Raw genomic sequence first — 24,687 nt, 5'->3', positions numbered from 1 at the left:
ATTGATGAAGAAGAAATTCCTTCTGTTGAACAAACAATTAATGAAGATGATTATGAAGAACGAAAACAAACAAATCTTGGAATCATACAACAAACTTATCATCACCCAATCCAACGCGGCAGGAGATCGAGAGCTCAATACTTATAAATTAATATTATTATTTTGAATGAAATATAATTTCAAACCTTCAGGTGTACTTCTTAGAGCAGCAATTATTGAATCAGCTGTAAGTAATAGAGGAATAAGAACACCAGATAATAAGATAGGTCATGGTTCTGTTGATTTATCAACACTTCTTCTAGTGAAAAGATTGTCAAATTTTGGGCTTCGGATATGTAAAGAATTAAGAATAACAGGGAAATAACATTATTCAGCTAAAATAATATTGAGAAAAAGAAGATCAGATTTAAAAGTAACATTATCATATATGGATAAATTTTTTGAACGAGAAGATGACTTTACTAAAAACATTCCAATATATTATGATTTAGATTTAGTTGTAGTAGATCCAAATAGAAATGTATATTATAGTAATCACAACAAAAACAACCAAGAAGAACATTGCTCAACAAATGAAAAAATTATATTATTTAAAGATAATAATGAAGTTATTGAAGGTGTTTATGAAATTCATATATTTAGTAATGAGAATTGTGAAGATACAATTTGTGCAGTGGTTGTTACAGGACAATTTCCTCATAACAATATTAAAATTAATCCAATATAACTAAAATTTATTGAAGATCACACATGCATTTCAGAAGAAAATGGTAAATGTATTGAAGGAATAATTGACAAAGAAAGCAATAGTGAAAAATAAGAAAAACGAAGAAAAATGTCAAACGCGGATTAAGACATCGACTAATAACTTAAGCTCCAACATTTAATCTTAATGTTTCCGCAAAATCAAAATACAAGTTCTGCTAGAACTCAAATGATGCAAATCTTCAAAATTCATTTCTTCTAGTTGACTTATCACAAACTAGCTCTAGTTGCCTCGCTCAAGATTAGCAAAAAACACTAAATCATTTTCCTCATTATTTTATTCAATCAATTTGAAGAATTTCAAAACTTTTGGATCTGAGCATGTTTCTTCATCTTCGACCAATTCATTGAGCCATTTTTGGAGTGCTTCTTGTCTTTGGGTCACAAAGTCCGTTGATTTATTTCCTATCAATTTCTTAGGTGGGAAAAGACGAAGGATTCTAATATTTCCATAATCCAAAATCAATGATTCATTGAATTCAAGTAGCTGGGAATAACGGTACCTTTCTTCAGATGTTTTAACGACAGAACCACCAGTATCATACTTTTTTGCTTGGATATTGAAAAATGTTGCTTTTGCAGCAGCATCATCTTGGTGACCAGTGATTACCAAAGATATTTTTTCTTGTCCTTCACATGAAGCAAGTTGTGCTTCTATTAATGAATTGACAGTTTGTTGATCAAGATTCATTTGGTTACGATTACTTTATTTATAACGGTTTATTTGAATTTTGAACATAAATTACCCTCGAAGGGGAATTTGTCAAACACCGTTTTTGCACAATACAAAAGTGACAAGACGATAATTTCAAATTTTTAAAAATTTTATTCATGTTCATCTTCTCCAAATTCGGAACTATATAATGCTTCAAACTGTGATTTAAGCGTATCAGCTTGAACCAATAAAACATCCATATCTATCAAGGGAAGATTGGATAAAAAATTCTTGATTTCAATATGTTCCATTCTGACTAATTTAGGCATTAATCGATCAACAAGTGCAAGAGAAACAAATAAAACTGTTCGTGGAAGTTCGCTATCGCTAATTGAAAGATATCTGTCCCAAAGACGGAGCAAAGATGATAATGGAAGTGCTGTTGAATGTAAATATTGGAACCAATGTACAAAAATTTCATCAAGATCAATGGCTTCGCTACCAAAGTGATTAGCAAGTTCAGGCATAAAGATTTTAATGAATTTTGAGAGCTTTGACGCATATCTGAGATGGATACTATTTTCAGTCATAGTGTTAATTCTGTCGGATAAACTACTAAGCATGAAAAATGATGAAACTTCATCTCTTCCTGAGGCAATGTATAACGGAATTGTGAGATTAACTATTCCTGGAGTAAAATGCATGTTTGGTTCGCATGAAAAATAGTTGGAAAGAATATTGTAAATACTTGATGACATAGTGTCTTTAAAGTAAATTCGTTTGTCGGCAAAAGATGAAACCATCATATTATGAATTGCCGTGTTAACAGCATTTTTAATATAAGGAAATGTATTTGGCCGTAGACTGTTATAGTATCTTGTTCTTTCTTCAACAGCTTTCCCTTCAAATTGGTGTGAATTATCTGACACATTTAATAAATACATCCAAACTTTCCCACGAACTGATTCTGGCACGCCGTACTTTGCAGCTGTAAAAAGTTTTTCTCTATCAACTAGAATATCTTCATCAAGGATTTCTTGGAACTGTTCAGCCGAAAGTGCCATTATTTTGTCACTTTTATGGGGTGGTTCAAATTTTATTTGTAAATGGGGCGCCCCAAAATTTGGAATGAATTCACATTTTAATGACAATAACAAATTCACACCTAAAACTTACAATAAGAGACATATTTTCTGCAAGCACAGCAGAAAGAGATGAAGCATACTTTTGCAAGCAAAATTTAAATGATGAAAATAATAGACCAATTATTTTTATTAATGCAAGAATAAGTGGTCTTGTGATTAAGAACAATGAAACAAGCTTTTTGATTGATGATGGAACTGGTGTTATTTGTGTTGAAGTTCCAACTGATTCTTTACTATCAATTCCAAAAGTTGGCGATTATATCGAAGTTCTTGGTAAAATTAGTGGCGACGTTGAAAGGATGATTATTTTGAAGTGCTATAGTACTAAAAATGATCCAATGGAAGAAGTCAAACATCTTCTTGAACAAGCAGCTATACACAGAAATAACATACAATTCAGAAATGAATCACAAGAACGATTTTTATCGTCAGATGCTTCTATCTCAACAGGTTTCGATAAAATCAGCGATCAAGTCACAAATCTCATTCTTAGTTGTGATCAACCTCAAGGCGTATCATATGAGCAAATCAAACAAATATGTGGAACGGATGAAATTGCAAAGCGTGTTATATCTTTATTGGAAAATACGGGAATAATGTATTCATCAAAAGGATCATATTACCCATTATAAAAAAAATCTTTGCATTTAGCATGGTGTTGAGTAAAAAAAATGGTAAATTAATAATTTAGAAATTTCATTTTATCATTTCTAACATATGTAAACAATTCAATTTACTGTATCGCTTTGGCGGACGTTTAATCTTCGTTCTTTTGTTTTCCAATTTCTTCACAAATATTACTGTAAAATCTTTTTGCTTCGAATGTATTGCTTTCATCAAAAGCAATTTCGATTCTTTTTTCATTTCTAAGTGCAACCACTAAATATGTTTTTCCTATTATTGTAATATCAATATTGATTATGTCATCCATTTTGATTGTAAAGTCTGATTCTTCATTTGTTATTTTGATTTCTGATTTAGAATAATCAAATTCACCATGAAATTCATTTTCAACTCCTGTGCCAGTAAGAACGACTTTGCACTGTTGGGATGCTGGTTGTAAAAGGTTCACAGATGGTTCTGGCATCTCTTTACTTGCGGATGTTTTTGTGAATATGATTGGAATAGATTCTGTTTCGAGTTCTAACATTGAATTTAATGGAAGTTTTCTTGTGTTCATTAGGAGTTCAATTAAGGTTGAAGATGCATCTGCCAAATGAAATGTGTATGGACCATTTGCTACCAACAGTATTGATGAACTTTTGGTTAACAAAGAAAATGAACAATCAGATACATTCCAAAGTTCTAAAATTCCATCTCTTGTTTTGATTAGATAAGTATTTGGATATCTTGAAGAAAAGTAAAGAACGCATGATTTAATTACATTTTTAAAACCAATAAAATTTAAGTCTTCCTGAACTTGTATCCAAGAGTAATCAACACCAGCTTCTGGAGGGCCATCGAATCCAAACCAACTCCAGCTTTTTTCCCAAAAAGGTGACTGAGACTCCATTAGAAAGACCAGAATTGAATTGATAATTGGTTGAACAAAGCATAAAGTAAAAAATCGCTAATTTCCTTCTGATAAAGCGCTTATCATCAAAAACATAAAATTATTAATTAACATTTATTAAATAAATACATAATTATTTTTTTAATTTCGCAATTTGTGATCGAAGAAGTTCAACTTCTTGTTCTAATCTTGATCGCTCCTCTTCTGTTTTACGAATAGACGATTCAACTATTTCGTATGTATATAAGTATCTGCGTTTTAAATTTTCTTTCCGTAAAGAAATGTATTTTGAACATGGATTTCTTTCTTTATTTAACTTGTACATAAGAGCAGAAATCCTTCTCTCAAGGTTTGACATGTCATCTCCGTCTTGCAGTATTCCAATTTCATGAAAAGGTTCATCTGATATAACATCAAATGTTGCAGTTTCTTTTATATTTTGTAATAGCATTAATTGGCTCTCAAGAAAACCGATTTGTGGCATTGACCTATTGAGGTCTGTGAGTTGATCATTTTCATTTTGAAGTTTTTCATTATTTGATTCCAAGGTACGCATTGTTTTTTCTGCATTAATTGTTAGCTCGTTAAGCTGATCTTGAAATTTTTTAATCTGACTTTTGCATTGTGAATTTGCTCTTTTCCCAGCAATTAATTTGGAAAATAAATCTTTTTTAGTTGAATTTAGATTAGACCTTGAAACATCAAACTCATCAATTTCCACCTCATTGTCAAATGAAAGTCGCCTATTTCGATTTAATATTGGAGAAAATGTTAATGATAAAGAAAAGTTGGATTTTTTTTCAGCCATATAATTCGAACAAACTTTGTTAAATTATATAAAATCAGGTTTTATAGAAAAAAGTACATCGTGTTGTAATAATAAAGGTAGTATGAATATCATTATATATGAATTTTTTCATATGACCAAAAGTTAAACTTGAACTGAAATTACATTGAAATGATTTGGGTTATAAGTTCATAATCATATTTCAGTAAAAAGAAAAAGAACAGCAATGTAAGCATTTAGTTTGTACCAATTTGTAACCAAAGAAACACATTTGTTTCATGAAATAATTTATGAAGCATTACGTAACCAATTAAGAAATTTAAAATAATATTAATACGAATTAAAAAATAGTCAAATTACTTCTTGAGCAAAAAGCAATTGACACTGATATTATAAAAGGCCCAGCTTAATAAAGAGTTATTGTGGATTTAAACCCTAATTCCTTCAAACCCCACCCCCTGTCTCGTTTGAGTTTAGCGCTTATACTTGCCATTTCACTTAGTGAAGGATTTGAATCGAATGACATTTCATCTCAATGATCAAGCACAAAGGCACATCTAATATTTATACATTTGAATTCAATGTCGATTCTACAACAGAAATTAATGATGAATATAACATTACTTATGCAGTCCATACAATTTATTCTAATCAAGATAAATGGATTTAACTCACTGGAAATTTCAACAATAAATTTAAATAAATTTCGGAATACGAATTTAATATAATAAGTAAAAATGTTTCTCATGTATAATACATAATGTAAATAAAATGTTATCTCAATAAAAACAAACTTTCATAATTGAACTAAGATTTTAATTGTTTAACAAGTTATACAATTCCTTCATTATTAATTCTTTTGCGTCAAATGAAGTGGGTAATATGTGTGAGTGAATTTTTAAGGAACTAACAAATAAAATGAAAGTTTTTCCTTGTTTAATGATTAGCTGAAAGAGGGCTATCTGAGAGCGCCCAGCCTTCAACAACGCGAACACCTATGGGATCTGGATTTTGCTTAAAGTTAACAAATTCCATTGTGTGTTGCAAGATCTCTTCGTTTGTGTCAAGATTCTTGACTTTAACAGTGTAACGTATTGCTGCCCAATCATCTTTAATGATCATATTATCAAATGCTCCAAGTTCCATCGTGTAATGTTGGAAAAGTTTTCCCATCATATCTTTATATTGTTGTAATGTTAATCGATGACTGTATACATTATAATGTGCATCTGGTTCATATAGTGTGTTACACCATTCTAACCAACCATCATATCCGCCGTTCCAATTCTTAAATCCATTTACAAGACGATCACGAATTGCTTCTTCGAAATTCTTAGCAGCTGTATTGTTTTCCATCTCTGAGATGCCTATTATTTACTAAAATGATGTCATGAAAAAAGCATCGGATTGGCTGCACCAAAAGAAACTCCGGTGATCATTTGAATTTTCAGTTTTACCTGTACTCAATAGAAAAAGTCATTTTTCCGGTTAAATGTAAACAAAACTGATGACTTTTGAATAAAATAATTGTAACGATTAAATTCAACAGAAATAATATGGAAGAAAAGTAACCTGAAAACAAAACAAATTCATTAATATAAATAATTATTAATATGTTTTCCTTATAGGTTATATAAGTGATATTTTGTATGGCTAATGATGAGTATAATCAAAGAAATATAATATTAATGATTAATAATTGAAAACATTTCTCATTCCTATTTCAAATATTATTAAATAGAAATAGCAACATTACTCTTAAAATACTTATTTTGAATCTTTTTTTACTTATTATAATGAGTAAATGGGTTTTCATCTGATGTCTTCGACCGTTTATTCAAAAGGGCAAATATTTTTCAATTGAATGATAGGGTAAATTTCGGTATTTTTCACATGTCAAGCACCGATTTTGACCTTCTTTTTAGTATATTTTAATTCTTACATCAGAGGTTCTTCTTATTGGAGATTCAGGCACAGGTAAGAGCTGTATCCTTATCCGCTTTGCAGAAAACATTTTTAGTGATAACTATATCTCAACAATTGGTGTTGATTTCAAAATCAAGACAATTGAGATCGAAGGAAAGACAGTTAAAATGCAGGTATGGGATACCGCTGGTCAAGAACGTTTCAGAACAATTACTGCTTCATATTATCGTGGAAGCAATGGTATTATCCTTGTTTACGATGTAACTGATCGTGATTCATTTGATCACATAAACTACTGGATGAAGGAAATTGATCGTTTAGCAACCCCAGATGTTTGTAGACTTCTTGTTGGAAATAAGATTGATCTTGAAGACAAGCGCGTTGTCACAACCGAAGAAGGACAAGCCCTTGCCAACCAATACGGAGTTGCATTCATCGAAACCTCTGCTAAAGACAATAATAACATTGAAATGACATTCCAAAAAATGGCAGAAGCTATGCAGAAGAAACAGGGTGCTGGCGGACCAGCCGCAAACGGGTCTGGAGGAAGCGTACCAATTGGCGCCTCAAAGAAAGTTCAGGATGGCGGTTGCAGCTGCTAAAGTAAAAACACCAATCCATCATCGACCGTTTACTACGATAAACTCATAACGGTTTTCGATCAATTTTTATTGAAATTTGACGCTCCGGTCATATTCAAAATGTGGCGGTTTTTTCTCTTTCTGTTGTCGATAATTGAGATCGATTTTTTATAACAAAACAAAACTTCACAATGACTCAGCCAGAGCCTATTAACTCTAGTAACCCTAGCCATGTTAAATCAGTTACTGTATTAAGTAAGGTATTTGGAGATGGGCGAAGGTGTCAGCAATCATTCTTGAATACGATAATTACATTAGTTTAAAAAGTGTTTTTATTGATTCTTATCACGTTGATAATCGAGAGATAACTCGTGTTTATACTAGCTCTTCACCAGAACCGTCTTCAATTAGTGTTGATGGTCAATATGTGATCGTTGAGCTTAAAACAGAAGTTAATCTAAATTCATGCGATGAAATGCCGCAAGATGCTGAAAAGAAGAAAGAACGCGATCGCATGCAAGGCGGCCCTGGTTTACGTGCAGGATGGAGCACAGGCGGTAATGATGAATATCCAGGAAATGCAATTATAACTCAAACGAAAGATATACAAACTACAGATGGTAAAACATATAAATCTAGTGAAACACTTTTAAAAAGTACTATTGAAAAATGTCTTGTAGCAGATGAATTTCAGCAAAAAGAATTTATCGATAAATTCCGATTACAGGTCAAATATTACCGTATAATATCTACATACCAAAGAATTATAATCCAAATGAGAAATATCTATTGGTTTTGTTTATCCACGATGCAAGTGTAGCAAGTGGACCAATTTCACATCCATTATTTCAAGGTAATGGAGCTATCACACTTGCAGAACCAGAATTCCAATCACGTCATAAATGCTTTGTTGTTGCTCCTGAATATCCTTGTTACAGTTGATGATAATTGGAACTATAGTCATCACATTGACGCAACGATATATCTATTGAAAAGTTTACAAAAAAGTTATCCGATTGATGAGAATCGAATTTATACGACAGGTCAATCCATGGGCTGTATGTCATCAATTGTAATGATGCTAAAAAAGCCAAATTTATTTGCAGGTGCTTTAATAGAGCCTGTAAATGGAATCCTAAAGTAATGGAACCATTGAAAAAACAAAACACTTGGATAATCTCTTGTGAAGGTGATGTATCTTCAAGTAAGTTACAAGCAAAAGCAGTTAAAAAATGGCGTGGAAATGGTTGTAATGTGTCTGAAGCAACGTGGAATTTGAATCTTAAGCCTGAGGAGTTTAATGAAGAAGCTGATAAAATGAGAAAAGAAGGAAATCATTTGCTGTTTACGCATTTGAGTGGAGGTAATCATAGAGTTACATGGTTTGTGGCATTTGGAATTGATAGTGTTAAGGAATGGATGTTTGATCAACATAAATAAATTAGAATTAAACTTTATTATTCATTGATTTCAGTAATGTATGATATTATAAGTTCTGCACCTTTGTTCGCTTCTCCTGAACACAACAAAAAATGAATATGTGTGACAAATGTTTTTGATTTTCCAGATGAAGAATCTATAGTTAAAGAGGATATTTGATGAACTTCTTGTTCTAATGATCATTTTCAATGATATTAAGATATTAAATTATAACTCATACAAATACCATTTATTAAAATTACTGTGGGTATTTACATTATCATTGTAAGAACGATCTCTAATACTTTGTTTGGTTATTAGGAAAACGAATAAGTAATAGAAGAACAGGTGATATATGTAAAGTTTACTCTAAATATATCAAAAATCATTTGTTATAGAGATATATCATAGCCAATTGTCTTCTACCAAAGAATTTACTTATTCAATTTGTTTCGTTCTTGATGTAGTCCAATCTTTAAATTGTAATTTTGAAGTCGATTTTTCTTTTTTCTTATTACTTTTCACTAAGAATATAACAATTCCAATAATTATGAAAACAAATCCAATTGATCCACAAATTATTCCAATTAAAGCTGAATTTGTTATTCCATTGATTGTGGTTCGCTTGAATAAAACATTGTAAAGTAATTTGAATAATAATATTGATTAGTTGAATATATAAGAATTGTATAATTATAGTAAATGAAATTTGTTACTATATAAGAAAATGTTGAATTTACTCTCGACAATGAAAATGATATTGTTTGTGTTTCAGAAACAGTTAATGAATATGATGTTGTTAATGTATAAGTTAATAAATATGAAAACAAAACTGTGAAATCACTTTTTATGATATCTGATAATTTATTTGACCGGATAAATGTATTTGATTACGTAAATATTTTTGATTGTGAAAATGTATTTGATATGCTAAATGTATGTGATGGAAGTGGATCGCAAATTCTTTCTTTGTGATCTTTATCAACAAGTAAATTCCCAAATGTTTCATTTCTATCATATTTTTTTATGTATACAATAATACTATTTGTATTTTCAATTTTTTGGTTTGATACATTCATTTTGGACACATAAATTTATTAATTAATGCATACTTAAATAAACCAGATATTTGTATCAAGAAACGAATAATTATATATGTTATTAATTTTATTATCAATATATTAGTTTTGGTGTGTGACTAACAACATAAATATATTTCAGAAAATTTACAATGAAAGTCTATGCAATTACCATTTAATCTTCGTGATTTCATATAAAATAAAATCGAAAATTTATGTTTAATTTTTTTGAATTAATTCCAAATCGATTTTGAATAAACTAATAAATGATATAATTACATTTTACTTACAAATCGCTTAATATTTCTTCATTTTTTGCTTGTTCCGCAATTTCTTTAATTACTTCATTCAACTCAAATGCACGAAGTTCAAACAGCTTCTTCAACGTCAATTCGTCAACATTTTCTCCTCCGAAAATTCTTTCCAAATCATTTTTCTTTATCAATGGATTTTGCAAATACACAAAAACTTGTAAAAGTTTCTCGAAATCCGAAATTTGTGAACACAAATCGTCTGCAGCCAAATTTCCACTTAAAGATGATGCAATAGATAATGCACTTTCTTTATATTGCTGAATTATTTTATTCATTTCTTCGATATGAATTGATTTCGAATCTAATGAAAACCAATTCGATATCGTTTGTTCCCAATTTTTTCGAGTATCCCAAAGTCGTTGGATGTTATTAACGTATTTTATTATTGTTTCAATCTCTTCGAAACGAGTTTGAATATGCAAAATCGATTTTTGATATTGTTGAATTTTTTTCGCACGTGATTCTAAATCATTTGCTTTGGATGTAATAAAATTTATAACATGTGTTATTTCATTCAAAGATGATTTAGGATTCGATAAAACTTGATTTTGTAATTCCTTCGAAAATTGGGTTTCATCGTTATGTAAAGTATTGATTTCATTTTCAATGATTTTTGAGAACTTTGACGATAACGATATAATTGTATCGTTCGAATCGTTGTAAACTTTTTCAATTATTTTATGTTTTTGTTGAATTTCATTAAAATCTTTTTTCTCTTCAGAAGATAAAATAATATTTTTATCAGATGCGAGAGAATAAAAATCATTTATTATATTACATTTATTTTTTAGGTCATTTTCAACTTCAGCGAATTTTTCACACGAATCTATAAAATTAAAATACGTTTCAATGTTATAATTAATTTCTTTAGTTAATTCGGAATGATTTTTTATAATTAATTCTTTGTATTCACTAAATAACTTTTTTATGATTTTAGGAATATATTCATTTATAATATTTAAACATTTATTTGCGGAATTTATAATTTTATTTTTAACATTTTTTAAATAACAACAAAAAATTCCAACAAAAGATTTGTTTGGAATATTTTGTACAATTTCTTTTTGTTCATTAAAATATTTTATTTTATCTTTAACATCAGTAATTTTCAGAGTATTTGACTCTAAAAAATCAAAATTATAATTTAAGTTTTCATTATAAAAATCAAAAATTTTCGATAAAGAATTTAAATAATAATTTAATATATCAAATGAGGATTCAAATAATTTCTTTTGCTTCTTAAGCGTCTCTTTAAAAATCGGATCATCAAAAATGATTTTATCCAAATTAGGTAAAGGAATTGTTACATTATGTGTTAAATCTGTAATTTGTTGTCCATCAATATAAGATGCAAATAAAGGATTAGTAATTAATCTTGGAATTTTCATTGATATCTCTATAAAGAAATCCCGTAAAATATCAACTTTCTCATTAAATTCATCAAATTTTGGTGTAAAAGTGATGTTTCCATTTGAATAGTTTACGTCGATTCTGAAAATCGGTTTTTCGAATGTTGAAGACACTTTTTGGTAAACCACCGAATAAATTTGCGAATATTCCACTGGCAAATCTTCAAGTTTAATGTCTTCTTTGTAACCTATTTGTTCGATTCCTTTATCATACAATGTCTTTAAGATAGCAAAGAATTCTAAAAATGATATAAAACATACTTTCCGTGCTGATGAAACAATATTATAATCAATCAATCGAATGTATCGAACAAGTTTCGTGCATATTGCACTCTGTATTGCCTTTTGTGTGAAACGAAATGATTTTTCATCAAATTGGGATTTGTGATTTTTTTTAGATTTATGTTGTGGATTAATATATATTGATGAACTCATTTCATATTTTTCATTTTTAGGTGCATTTATAAGTTCTAATGTCTTTTCACATGAGTTTTGAACAATTTGTGTTAATTGTTGATACATATCTTCCAAATATTTTGAAACTTTTTCTTTGTATTTTAAATTCTCATTAATTAATTCATCAATGGTATATGGTTTTTCAGATGTGAGTGAAAAAAGTCGCTTATTTTGAAGTTCATTTAATTTACTTCGAATTTTTAAGAATGAAAGCCGCATTGAATTGTTTACAAAAAAGAGCTCTTTGTTGATTAAAGATCGCGAATTACGGAGCTTAGAAATTACTACGTATGATTTCCATTGACGAAATAGACGCCACTGACGCTGATATTTGAAAAATGGTATCTGCATAATTAATGAAAATGTTTGAAGTGATGATAGCCATTGTTCTAAAGGTATGAAATCAACAGACCCATTTTTTACATGAGTTAGACCTTTTAATGATAAGGTCCAAAATTCTGTTTGAGAAGCTTCAGTTGATGGAATGATTTTGAGATTAGTTGGATGGTCAGAATCCTCTGTAACTTTTGATGGTGATAAATAAACATATTCATCTTTAATTTTTCGAGCTTTTGCAGATTTAATAAATTGTATTGGATCATCAGTTGAAATTTCTTTTTGAAGTGTATATAAAGGTTCGGGTTCTTTGGATAGAAGAGGTGGCAAGAGTATGTTTTTAGTATAATTGGGCTTTTGATTTGATAAACGAGGAATTTTTCGTAAAGTTCCGGATAATGTCACGGCTCGTGAACGAACCTTTTGAACAGGAACAAGCCTGCATTGGAGTTCTCTTGCAATCCTTTGATTGGACATGTTTTTAGGACCAATCAAAGGATTTTGGCTTTCATTCATTCCAAAAACTTGGAATACGTTGCAAAGTCACTTTTTGTTTCGTCACTTTTAATAATAATCCCAATGTGACTTTTTAATAAACTATTCAAATCAAATTAATCTTAAACGTCCGTTTTGAAGAATGGAAGTTGACTTTAAATCACAATTATTCCCAGGATTTCCATTATATATTATTTGGCTTGTTTTTCTATTTGCGCCAGTAGAATTTAATTTTGGATTTTTAATAATTTCAATTATTAATATGATACTATTTTTCACCAAATACAAAAAAAGACAACTTTTCTATTCAAGTCCTATTAACACAAAAAGAGTAATTATACAAAAGAAAGAAGCTGTAATTGATTCATCAATGAATTGGAAGAATCGATTTAAAAATTTCTTTTCCAAAAATTCATCACAAAACAAAAAAATCAATTACAAAGAACTAATGCAGTGGGATATTGATAGTACGCATCAAAGCATTTTTATTTTTCTATCTCCTGTTTCAGTTGTTTTTAGTTTTTTATCAAATTCCTTCTTTTTAACTTTACTCTTTTCAATAATATTTTCTTTATTTATGTTTATTCTTATGCGTAAAATAAATACAGCAATAGAACACCAAAAAATATTATCACGAGAAATATATAAGGAACATAACCAAGCGCTCCAAACGCAACTAAAACAATATGGGCCAATTGATATTCAAAATAAATTAGCAAAAAGAAAAATATATGAAATCAATAATAGCAAATGATTACCATCATGTAAAATTGAAAAACTCATGTTATTTAAAAAATTGATGCAAATAAATGAAAATACAAGAAATAATCAGCTCAAGATTTTAAATTTAACCAAAATTGAGCCAAACGGTATTGAATAATTTCAGTGAATTCTATAATCATTCAATTTGCTTTTTTCGTGCTAATTCATATTGAATATCCGATAAATTTGAATTCGTAAACTCGTCTTAACATTAACTTCACTTAAATGGAAATCAAGCAAGAAGTCACGCTTCCAACAAGGATGCTCCGTGATCTTAAAGTTTCAGCCATTGGTTATGGTTCAATGGGTTTATCTCATGGCTATGGTGATCCAACTCCACACGATCAAGCAATTCATTTAATTCATGAAGCATATAGACAAGGCTGTACGTTTTTCGACACAGCAGAAGTTTATGCAATGGGTGAAAATGAAAAAATTGTTGGCGAAGCTTTAGAACCCATACGTGACAAAGTTGTTCTTTCATCAAAGTTCATGTTTTTTGGGCCAATTGAAGAACCAGGACGTGAAGGAGTTCTTAAAGAGATCACTAAGCATCTTGATGCATCTCTAAAACGCCTTCGTACCACATGGCTCGATCTATATTATTGGCATCGTCCTACACATGCAAGTGTTGAAGATGTTGCTTGGGCTATGGGTGAAATTATCAAGACAGGAAAAGTCCGATGTTGGGGAATGTCTCAAGTAGATGCTGATCAAATCCGACGTGCCCATGCTATTACTCCACTTACTGCTATTCAATGTGAATTTTCAATTATGGAGCGAATGTATGAAAAAGAAGTTATTCCAACATGTAAAGAATTACGAATTGGATTTGTTCCATTTTCACCATTAGCCTCAGGATTCCTTAGTGGAAAGTACACTGCCGAAACTAAGTACACAGGTGATGATGTTCGACGTGTCATTACTCGTTTCTCACAAGAAAACATTCAAAAGAATCAAGAATTACTTAATTACATCAAAGAAGTTGCAGCATCTAAACATGTAACACCTGCGCAAATATCTTTAGCTTGGATTATGTGCAAAGGCGATTTCGTGGTTTCAATACCTGGAATGCGAACTGATGAACGTATCAAAGAAAACTTCGGCGCATCATTTGTCACATTAACGAAAGAAGAATATGAAAGCATCGAAGAAAGACTCAAAACAATTCCAATCAGCGGTAACCGCACAGATGCCGACATTGCTAAGCTTGCAGATGTAAAACTTGGCGATGCAAACCGAGAATAAAAACAACTCGAAACCAATTTTTATAGTTAAATTTGTGTCACTATTTCATCACTTGAATCCAATTTCTTTTCTTTCTATGATCTCTAAATGTAAAACAGTAAATTCAAATCGATAATAAGACAACTCGTAACCATTTTTTATAGTTAAATTTGTGTCACTATTTCATCACTTGAATCCAATTTCTTTTCTTTCTTTTCTCTCCAAATGTAAAACAGAAAATTCGAATCGATAATAAGACAACTCATAACCTATTTTTATTATTAAATTTGTGTTACTGCTTTGTTACTTGAATCCAATTTATTTCCTTTCTCTAAAAGTAAAACAGAAAATTCGAATCGACAATGAAACAGCTCTAAACCAATTTTTATTATTAAATTTGTGTTACTATTTAATCACTTGAATCCAATTTCTTTTTCCCCCTTTGCTCCCTATATGTGAATCTTGTAAATGCAAATCAATTATAAGACAACTCGAAACCTATTTTTATTATTAAATTTGTGTCACTATTTAATCACTTGAATCCGATTTCTTTTCTTTCTTTTCTCTCCAAATGTAAAACAGAAAATTCGAATCGACAATGAAACAACTTGAAACCACTTTTATTAATCAAATTTGCGTTGCTGCTTCGTCAATCAAAGGCGTTTGTCTTTCGTCGCTTGAGTCCGATTTGTTTTCTTTCTTTTCCTTCTTCAATTTCTTCTTCAGCACGAACATATACAGCAGCGCTGCTCCGCACGCTACGAGCAGCACCACAATCAAAATGACCACCAACGCGACTGTGTTTTTCGCATTTCCTGATTTACCAGAAGGAGAAATTCGATTCAAAATCATTTTGAATCTCATATTGATTTTCGAGTGATATATCAATCGAATGCTCATGTAAATTGTTATGTCATGCAAATCGCCGGAGTCAGGAATTGGGATATCGACAGATGTTGTCAAAGATGGAACTTGTAATGGGACACCGCATACTACGTAATAATCAGACAAAGATTTAAATGGCTTATCAAGTGACAAACAAATTTGAAATGTACCATTAACATTTTCTTCTGATACAAATTCAGTGCTAATTATTGGTACATATTGATCATAATCATCATCTAACTCAACTTTTAATAAGTTTAACATGTTCGGATTTGCAGTGAATTGTATTTCTTTATCCGGTTTAATTGACTTGAATTCTGATTGACAATTAACACCGAAGTAATCATCTTTACATTTACATTTACCATTTTCACATTCGCCTTCATTTAAACATTCGAATTCACATTTTTCATCATTAATAACTTTCGGTAAAATTATTGGATTATTATTATAATCGGAATGATTAAAACAACCATTAATAACTAACGAATAAAAGACTGATCCTAATAAAGAAGTTTCGAATTTATTCGATTGGACAATAATTATATATTCTCCAATTTCGACTTCTTCTTTCGGAATTATTATTCGTTCAATAGTATTCATTTGTTCTGTTTGATTATTCGCGATTCCATTACCAACATATAACTTCTTTGTTGGAGATATTATTAACAAATCCAAATTCGCAAACAAATATTGTGTTGATTCTTCAGAGACTGGTGGATCTAAATAAGCCATAGTAACTCTTAATGATTCGTTATTATTATTAACTTTTAATTTATATGTATGTTTATCATCAGAATTAATTTCAACATTATCAAGAACTCGTAAAGGTGCTAATAATGAATTCGATATATTTGGTATACCAAAACCTGTATAAATATTAGGGCCACTTAATTCAGAATCAATTGGTTTAGCAGAATTAATTATTATCGCTCGAAGTAATGATGATGTTGGATTTATTTTGTTTTGTAAATCTTTTTGTAAATGAGGATAATAACCTTCTTCAAAGTATTGATGAATTAATGATGTTAAACCTGCTAATGATGGTGTAGCCATAGATGTACCACTTAATGTTAATAACGCTTCTTTTACATTTGTTGGACCTGGAACTTTTTTATCTGGTGATGAAGCACGTGAACTAACAATTTGATATCCAGGTAATGATATATCTGGTTTATAAATACCAGTATATGTTGGACCAACACTCGAGAAATACGCTCTTTCTATTTTTTGCGTATAATTATTAAGTGGATAAATTGATATGTTATTAAATGATGTAAAATTAATATCATTTAATAAGGTAAATATTGGAATTGTAACTTTGTTACAATTATTTAGTGTTACTTCCGGAATTAGAAGTATAGCATTCGCGTTTTTATTTTCGATGTTTTTAATTACATTACATATGTTTTCATTATTTTTTACAATTACAATTGTGTCATTATAATATTGTGTTGTTTCATTATAAATTAAAATCGAAATATTACAAAGTTTCTTCATTGGACTTGAAAGTGTAGTAACCCATGGATCATTACCATATGAATTAATATTCAAGTCATATTTTTCATTATTCGGCGTTTCTAATATCCATTTTCTGATATATTCTATTGTCGAAAGAGAAGTTGAAGTAGTAGCAGCAACTGATAATATGTTCTTACTATCAGAAGGACTACAAAGAGTAAATGTTAACTCATTAATACCTTCATTACCTGCAGCAAATATAAGGAGTAAAGAGTTATATAAATATGAAATAGAATCAAATATTGTCGTTAATGGATTAATATATGCCGTGTAATTAAATGGGCCTGCGTCAAAGCCCCATGAATTAGATGAAATACTGACGCCTGTCTTACTATACCCATTTAATATCTCCATGAGATCTAACGTCCCTGATAATGTTCCACTATTATTATTATCGCCAATATCAACAAAAAATATTTTCGATTTTGGTGAAACACCATTATATAATGAAATGCCATCTTCTGGATTTAATGCTTCCCCTGATGCTATACCAGAAACATGTGTACCATGGCCATTTGCTCCATCTAAAATTTCAGCATAATTTATATAGCCAATAATTTTACGATGTGTTAACGGAAATACACCTTCAAGAACTGGATGCTCTGGATCATAAAAGAATTGATGATAATAATCAACACCAGTATCAATAATACCTATGACTTGATTTTCACCATTTAATCCAAGCTCAGAATTCAATGGACGATAGGAAACGAGGGAGCCGTTTACGATGGTGCCTGACTCAGAGCCTGTTTGGATGTATCCTGTTGAATATCGGCTCTTAAATGATGGGGGATGATATTCATCAATGGAAAGAATTCGATTATCTGAAATAAGTTTAGATTTATCACCAACAACAACATAGGTATCTGAATAGAATTTTCGATATTTCATATTAGAATCAGTAGGTGTCCAATCGCTTGTGGATTTGATGATATATTTTCCATATTCAGAAGATTTAATTGATTTTGAATTATGTTGACAAGGTATTAGATTAATAGTCTTATCTTTAAGTATTAATGATACTTGTTTCTCAGTTAGATATAATTTATGAAGATATGGTGAAACTCTATTCGAAGTTGATAATGAAATGTTATATTTTGCTTGATAATCATTTAAAGTAACTGATGTAAGAGTAAGAAGAATTTGTAAGTAATACCAACCTGATGATACTTGAAGTATTCTTGAAGAAATATGATTTATGGGTAAAAGATGTGGTATATTATTGTACCCCATCAAACGTTATAGGTTTTGATAAGTTTACATAATACAGCGTCGAAACGAAATGTCATATGAAATCTAATGGAAGAAAAAAGTTCATATGAGATACTTAAAAACTTATATTCTTTTGATACTGATAGGTTATCACAAGTATACATAGACGAAGGTAAAGAAACATTTCATAAATTGGTATCACTTGCAAAATCATCTTCACTCATTTTATTTCGAAGTTTATATCCAAATGAAACATCAGTTGTAAAAGAGCTTTTTACATTCTCTAACAATCAGGATGATGACTGGAAAGTTAAAGTTTACTTAAATAATTTATTTGAAGTTGACTCAGAACCAAGAGATAAATCACAACAAGATATAGCTACTATTCTTCAAAATGCTTATCAAGGTTTACCTTGGATAGTAGATTATTTTGTTTTAATTACTTTTCCAAGTATTTATGGTAGTTTTTGTTCTGAAGAATATGCACAATTAGGCTATAATTACATAATGAAAAACATAAGAGATCCTCTTGCTCCTAAACTTCTTGCATCTTATTTAGCAAATAATTTCAAATTTAGAGATAGACTTCTTGAAAATTTAATACAAAAATTCGATCAAAATACTACATTTAAATATGATTCTATTAAAAGTATGTTTCTAGAATCAATTCGATTTTGTTTATCGTTTTTAACTCAACATCAACTTAAACTAATTTCAGAACTTAACAAAATAAACCATGCAAATTTCGTATCGGCCATTAAATACTTTTTAGAAATCACAGTTAAAGTATGGAATTATTCATATATATCATCAACAAATACAATAATCACTACGTTCAAAGAAAATACTGGCGAAGTAGGATTTAATAATTTATTTTCTAAATACATTTTACATTCACCAAAAGAGTCAGAAATAGAAGAAGTTGCTCGAGTCTTCTTGCAAGAGCCATTAATGTATTCGGAACTTCCACAAATTGGTGATATAATTTTCAAAGATGGGCAATTCTTAAGTTTAACAGAACTTGACTTTCAAATTATTTTACAGTTATATACTGTGATATTAAACAAGAAAGTTACACCACCAAATCTTTCGACTGTCCTACAAGATGCATTTTCGATCAAACGGTTTTGTCATTTTACTTCTAAACGTATTCCGCCTGAAAAGAAGGAAAAGTCCGATGAAACGTACGGCAAATTGATTGAAAAAAAGGAGATACACGACTTTTTGTATGAAACCGCCGACAATTTCCCTGAATTTGAAGAGGCCATTGAATCCGTTAAGCACATTCTCACCTTAAGATTTAGACTTTATATAAATCAAATTACAATCCCTGATAATAAAACAGCTAAGGAATATGTAATGACTCAAATCGGATTGTTTGCATTTTCATATTTTAAGTCATTTGTTAAAGGTGACTTAGTTAAATTCATATTAGAAACTGAAAAAGCAGCAACAATTGAAGACGCTGAACTTGAAAACCTTACGAACTTAATCAAAGGGAAGAATCCATTTTCTGATTTTTCTGTTATTCCACAAGTTACAATTGATACGATCAATAAATGGAAAACATATTACAACACGGCCAAAGGAAAGAAATACAATGACTCTGTGATACCAAAGACCATGATCTCTCAGGTTAATTTCTTCATGAATGTAATGACCGAAATATATTTTTATTTAATATTCAAGAAACTTTCGAATTATCCATTTGTTCTTATCCCAAATGATGTTGACAATCCCAAACATTACATCAAAGAATTTGTTCGTATTAAATCTAAAGTCGAACCATTATTTGATGAGTCAACGACCAAATATAACATCATTCAAGATCCGATTTTATATCCAATAGCGATATCATCGCAAAAGTTACAATCTTTGATGATATTTACTGAGCGATCTTTTGAACGTGACATTAAGCAATCACTTGTTGATAACTTCATCGGTAACAAATTAATTCTTGTTCTCGAAATAGAGGAAATGTTACCGAAAATCGATGATTATGGTGGCAAACATCGGAAATTGTTGTCATATTTGTTTGACCATAAAGAGCCGTTCTACTTTAGGTTTATGCTCATTAAGTTCTACGAAATAATTTACACGCAAAAAATGGGAATCGAGGATTCGCCGTTTGGTGCTAAAATCAAAAAGAAAATCCAAAATTTGATGAATTGGTTCGAGTTGGATACAAAACAAATGGGAAATTGAGTTCGATTTATTAACTTTTCCATGGAATTTGTCAATAAATCTATTAATTTTAATGTAATTTGTTTTTGGAAGTGAGAACAAAAAAAAAAAAAAAATATAAATTTCTCTGTGATTTTATAAAAATCTCTTGGAATATCTCTAATTAAAGATGATGAATTGTTTTAGTTCAATCGAACAATTTCTAATCGATACATTGTTATAACATGTAATTTATAAATTTTGGTTAATTTCCTTAGGTTATCTTTATACATCAAATTAAGAAATTGATAATTATGTGAAACAATTTTACATCTTTGACATTAGGATTTGTTTCTTTTTTAGTAGGGAATATAATTTATCTATATTTATGGTCCCCTCGCTAAGTTGCAAAGTTAATTTCTTACAAAACAAATTTCTTTAGCACTAACATTAATTCCTTCTTGTTCAAAACAAGTAAATATGTTAATCAGCTTCAAAAAATATTCAGGACTGTTTACTTGATTCCTTTTCATAAAATTATAATGTTTTACCTTAACCCCAAAATCTAGTTTAATATTGAATTTAAATGCATATATAAAAACAAAAAATTTTATCTCTTTAGGGACACAAATAAATTTTTTGTTCTTAGGCTGGCGATAATCCTTTGAAACTTTTCTAAAAAATGAGGTCCGATGATCATTATTTCATTTTTTTTATTTTGGCAGAATGGCCTATCTTTTCTGAAAGTTATAACTGTCGTAAATGTCGCACTTTTTGTTGGAATTGAATGTTATCGTTTCAGATTTGAATGCTTTTTAGGTTTCAATTTCAAACGTCTTTCTGGCCTATATGATGGCGAAACGTTCCATCAGCCTTGATCACTGCTTATTTACACACAGCGTAGCAATCGATACAACATATGGCGAACATAATTACATCAAAAAAATTAACCAATACAAACTCCTCACTGAAATTGGAAAAGGTTCATATTCTAAAGTTTTTCTTGCACTCAATACCGAAACATCAGAACTATATGCAGCAAAGCGGATTCGAATTCGTCAATTAGCAAAGACAGCAATTGGTGTTTCTCTTCTTCAACGAGAAATTGGAATGATGAATAAGCTTCACCATAAAAATATTGTTGGTCTTCATGAAGTAATTTTTGTCAAAGAAAATCAATCAGTTTACCTCATTATGGATTACGCTGATTGCGGGAATTTAACCAAACATAAATTCAATTCAAACGAGATTCGTTATATATTCAGTCAAATTGTAGAAGGTGTTTCTTACTTACATAAAAATGGAGTTGTTCACCAAGATATAAAACCACAGAATATTCTTATGCGTCATGATGGAACTCCACTCATCACCGATTTCGGAATTGGTCACTCCTTTGAAAGCTGTGCACGAGTTGTTGGCACACCAGCCTATCAAGCTCCTGAAGTGATCGATCGGTCTCCAAATGATCAAGATTATGACCCTGGCAAAGAAGACATTTGGTCACTTGGCGTTACACTGTACGTTCTTTCCTTCGAAAAACTTCCATATCAGGGTGAAAGTGTTTTCGAAATTGTTCGATCAATTATCACAACTGAACTCACACCTCCTAAGACATGTGACCCACTTCTGTGGGACATGATAATGCATATGCTTAAGCCTGATATCCATGACAGATATAATATCGATCAAGTAAGGAAGCATCCATATGTAACAGGTGCACAGGCAGTGCGAATACAACTTAAACCACCAATAACTCCAAATGATAACCCATTGCTACCAGTCAGGGAAATCAGTGGTGAAGTTTGTGGTGAAGGATATGTATTTGCGGTTGGAACAAGAAAACTTAAGCAGCCGCGGTCAGAATCTATAATCCCAAAGTTTTCTTCGTTTGGGTGATGTTTGATTTGCGGTGTTTGCTGTTTGTTCATTAAAATTGATTTTGATATTTGTTTTTTATTCACAAAAGAAAACAAGATTTGGATTGCGTTTTTGGTGGCTGAGATTTAGTGTTAGGAGGAGAGCTGCGAGATGTGGCAAGTGGCGTTTGTTTTGTTGGAATTGAATCAGGTTCAGAATCTGTATCTTTGAAATTATCGGAATCTGTAGGTATCCTTAGGTTGGCCTGAACGGCAGGATCAATTTCTAGTGGCGTTGTTTTGTCTTTTCTCCACTCTTGGGATTGAGCTGAGTTCTGTTGATTTTCCATGTTGCGGACTTGTCCTTGATAAAGTACTCAAAAGCCCCTTGAAACCATAATCAAAAAGTTACTGATTTTTTAACACAACCGCTGCACAGGAAGTGGTCATTTCACTTTTGAACAATTCAAATCCATTTTCATCAAGCAATACACCATATTCATCAAAAATAAGTATTTTTATCAAATTCAAATTTCACAAAGTATAATATTTTTCATTGGATTGTTGTGATATTTTTATTTCTTATTAATTCAATTGAATTGCTTAAGCAATTACGTTATAATAAATTGATTTTTATATTTATAAGTACGAAAAAGAATTATTGCAAATTAAAAATCTGATTTTATTTACTAATTAACTTTTGTTTGTTTCACAACATTTTGCTTTGGCTTAAATATGTATCCGATCAATATCATTATTGCCAATACTATATACGGTCCGAATTTCATTATCTTATAAAACCTAAAGTATGGCTCTGCCCAGTACAAGTCGAACGGCGCTCCCATGAAGAAGTTCAGCATATGTGTCCAAGCGATATCGAAATAATACACATATTTCTCTCCAATATATTTCTCAAGGACTTTATCAAACCATTTTCTTCTTAAATCATCGAAATATCCGAAAATCATTTCTTCAAATGCCAATATGTAATATCCGGGCAAGAAGCCATGCCAATATGCTGAGAACAAAAATGTGGCAGCACGTGCGACTACATATGGGAACCCTGCTGTCAATAAACGAACATGAATAAACTCCTTTAAAACAAAATGAACAGTATGATTCCATTCTCGTGAAAGTTCGGAAATTGAACGTAAACGGAAAAAGACCGATAGCCGAATTGAACGGCAGTTCTCAAAATCGACAGTTTTAACGTGCTCCGCACCAAGAGCTCGAAATCCGGCTTCGCCTCCAAGCCATGCAAACATGTAGCGAGAGATGTGGAGGAAGCATTCAAGACAGCCTATGAACAGCTTTATAATGTATGGTAAACTTATGAACTTTTCGGAGATAATGAATTCGGCTGGAATTATTCGAATGCCAATTCCATATGTTAAACACATTATAAATGATTGTAGCCAAATAATTGAACTATCTTTGAAATCACTCTTGGCACTGGCTTCATCATTACTCATTTGCATAATTTCATCAAATGTGGTAATTGGAATTACTGGACCTGAATATAAACCATTGTATGAAAATAAATAAGCAATATATAAAAGAAAAGATGGAGGACGAGAAATAGCTATATCTTTCCATTGTTTTCGTTTGATTTCTTTTTTGCGTCCATCTGCTAAATTGAATGCAATTGTCCAAAATCTTAATGCATTAAACATGATAAGTCCAGAAATATCACTTCCCCATTCTCCAACATGCATGTATTTATATGCATGAATAATACCAAGTGAAACAAACGGGATAATTAAGGATAGTAAACAGTAACTACCAGGTAAGAAAAGCATAGCATATGTTACTAAGTAACTTGCAAGAACGAGTAAAAATTTTAATCCGTACAAATATGAACAAATTAAGAAACCGAAAAATATATGGAAATATGGTCTTTTTTTTGGTGTTACATACCTTCTTATCAAGTATGAAAGAGGGCACTCACAAAGGATTGTGAACGCGAACAATCCATTGTGGAATAATGTTGCTAACTTCATTAGAATTCATCTTTTTATAAACCATTCAAAATCAATGTATCTGACATTTCACTTTTGAATTTCTGATCGTATCTGTTCACCTCATTTCTTTCGTCAAAACACGATAAAACTTTTTGAGATACAATTCAATTGAATTTGATCGTTTTCCTCAGTTTCTCCATTTTTTAAATTTTTTTCATTG

At 30.5% G+C, this 24,687-nt stretch overlaps 10 protein-coding genes across 10 annotated transcripts; 5 read left to right on the top strand and 5 right to left on the bottom strand.

Annotated features, from left to right (window-relative positions):
* Positions 1–1,590: 1,590 nt before the first annotated feature.
* GO595_008165 (RabGAP/TBC) lies at positions 1,591–2,484 on the bottom strand (the record flags this gene model as incomplete). The annotated part of the gene is made up of 1 exon (XM_067921709.1): positions 1,591–2,484. One exon carries the CDS (start codon positions 2,482–2,484, stop codon positions 1,591–1,593), a length of 894 nt encoding a protein of 297 aa, XP_067771644.1.
* Positions 2,485–2,564: 80 nt separating this feature from the next.
* GO595_008164 (OB-fold nucleic acid binding domain containing protein) lies at positions 2,565–3,197 on the top strand (the record flags this gene model as incomplete). The annotated part of the gene is made up of 1 exon (XM_067921708.1): positions 2,565–3,197. The coding sequence occupies one exon, from the start codon at positions 2,565–2,567 to the stop codon at positions 3,195–3,197; it is 633 nt and encodes a 210-aa protein (XP_067771643.1).
* Positions 3,198–3,322: 125 nt separating this feature from the next.
* Positions 3,323–4,078, bottom strand: GO595_008163 (uncharacterized protein; the record flags this gene model as incomplete). The annotated part of the gene is made up of 1 exon (XM_067921707.1): positions 3,323–4,078. One exon carries the CDS (start codon positions 4,076–4,078, stop codon positions 3,323–3,325), a length of 756 nt encoding a protein of 251 aa, XP_067771642.1.
* Positions 4,079–5,801: 1,723 nt separating this feature from the next.
* GO595_008162 (nuclear transport factor 2 family protein) lies at positions 5,802–6,221 on the bottom strand (the record flags this gene model as incomplete). The annotated part of the gene is made up of 1 exon (XM_067921706.1): positions 5,802–6,221. The coding sequence occupies one exon, from the start codon at positions 6,219–6,221 to the stop codon at positions 5,802–5,804; it is 420 nt and encodes a 139-aa protein (XP_067771641.1).
* Positions 6,222–6,661: 440 nt separating this feature from the next.
* Positions 6,662–7,393, top strand: GO595_008161 (Ras-related protein RABD1; the record flags this gene model as incomplete). Its single annotated transcript, XM_067921705.1, has 2 exons — positions 6,662–6,665; positions 6,813–7,393. The coding sequence occupies 2 exons, from the start codon at positions 6,662–6,664 to the stop codon at positions 7,391–7,393; spliced, it is 585 nt and encodes a 194-aa protein (XP_067771640.1).
* A 6,474-nt stretch (positions 7,394–13,867) lies between these two features.
* On the top strand, positions 13,868–14,890 carry GO595_008160 (aldo/keto reductase; the record flags this gene model as incomplete). The annotated part of the gene is made up of 1 exon (XM_067921704.1): positions 13,868–14,890. The coding sequence occupies one exon, from the start codon at positions 13,868–13,870 to the stop codon at positions 14,888–14,890; it is 1,023 nt and encodes a 340-aa protein (XP_067771639.1).
* Positions 14,891–15,496: 606 nt separating this feature from the next.
* Positions 15,497–18,166, bottom strand: GO595_008159 (Clan SB, family S8, subtilisin-like serine peptidase; the record flags this gene model as incomplete). Its single annotated transcript, XM_067921703.1, has 1 exon — positions 15,497–18,166. One exon carries the CDS (start codon positions 18,164–18,166, stop codon positions 15,497–15,499), a length of 2,670 nt encoding a protein of 889 aa, XP_067771638.1.
* A 1,272-nt stretch (positions 18,167–19,438) lies between these two features.
* GO595_008158 (uncharacterized protein) lies at positions 19,439–20,692 on the top strand (the record flags this gene model as incomplete). Its single annotated transcript, XM_067921701.1, has 1 exon — positions 19,439–20,692. The coding sequence occupies one exon, from the start codon at positions 19,439–19,441 to the stop codon at positions 20,690–20,692; it is 1,254 nt and encodes a 417-aa protein (XP_067771637.1).
* An 807-nt stretch (positions 20,693–21,499) lies between these two features.
* Positions 21,500–22,546, top strand: GO595_008157 (CAMK family protein kinase; the record flags this gene model as incomplete). Its single annotated transcript, XM_067921700.1, has 1 exon — positions 21,500–22,546. The coding sequence occupies one exon, from the start codon at positions 21,500–21,502 to the stop codon at positions 22,544–22,546; it is 1,047 nt and encodes a 348-aa protein (XP_067771636.1).
* Positions 22,547–23,195: 649 nt separating this feature from the next.
* GO595_008156 (MBOAT family protein) lies at positions 23,196–24,506 on the bottom strand (the record flags this gene model as incomplete). Its single annotated transcript, XM_067921699.1, has 1 exon — positions 23,196–24,506. The coding sequence occupies one exon, from the start codon at positions 24,504–24,506 to the stop codon at positions 23,196–23,198; it is 1,311 nt and encodes a 436-aa protein (XP_067771635.1).
* Positions 24,507–24,687: the final 181 nt, after the last annotated feature.

The sequence above is a fragment of the Histomonas meleagridis genome (assembly GCF_020186115.1).
Source record: "Histomonas meleagridis strain 2922-C6/04-10x chromosome Unknown contig_60, whole genome shotgun sequence".
Taxonomy (NCBI): Eukaryota; Parabasalia; order Tritrichomonadida; family Dientamoebidae; genus Histomonas; species Histomonas meleagridis.
This window is presented reverse-complemented; position numbering and strand designations above follow the sequence as displayed.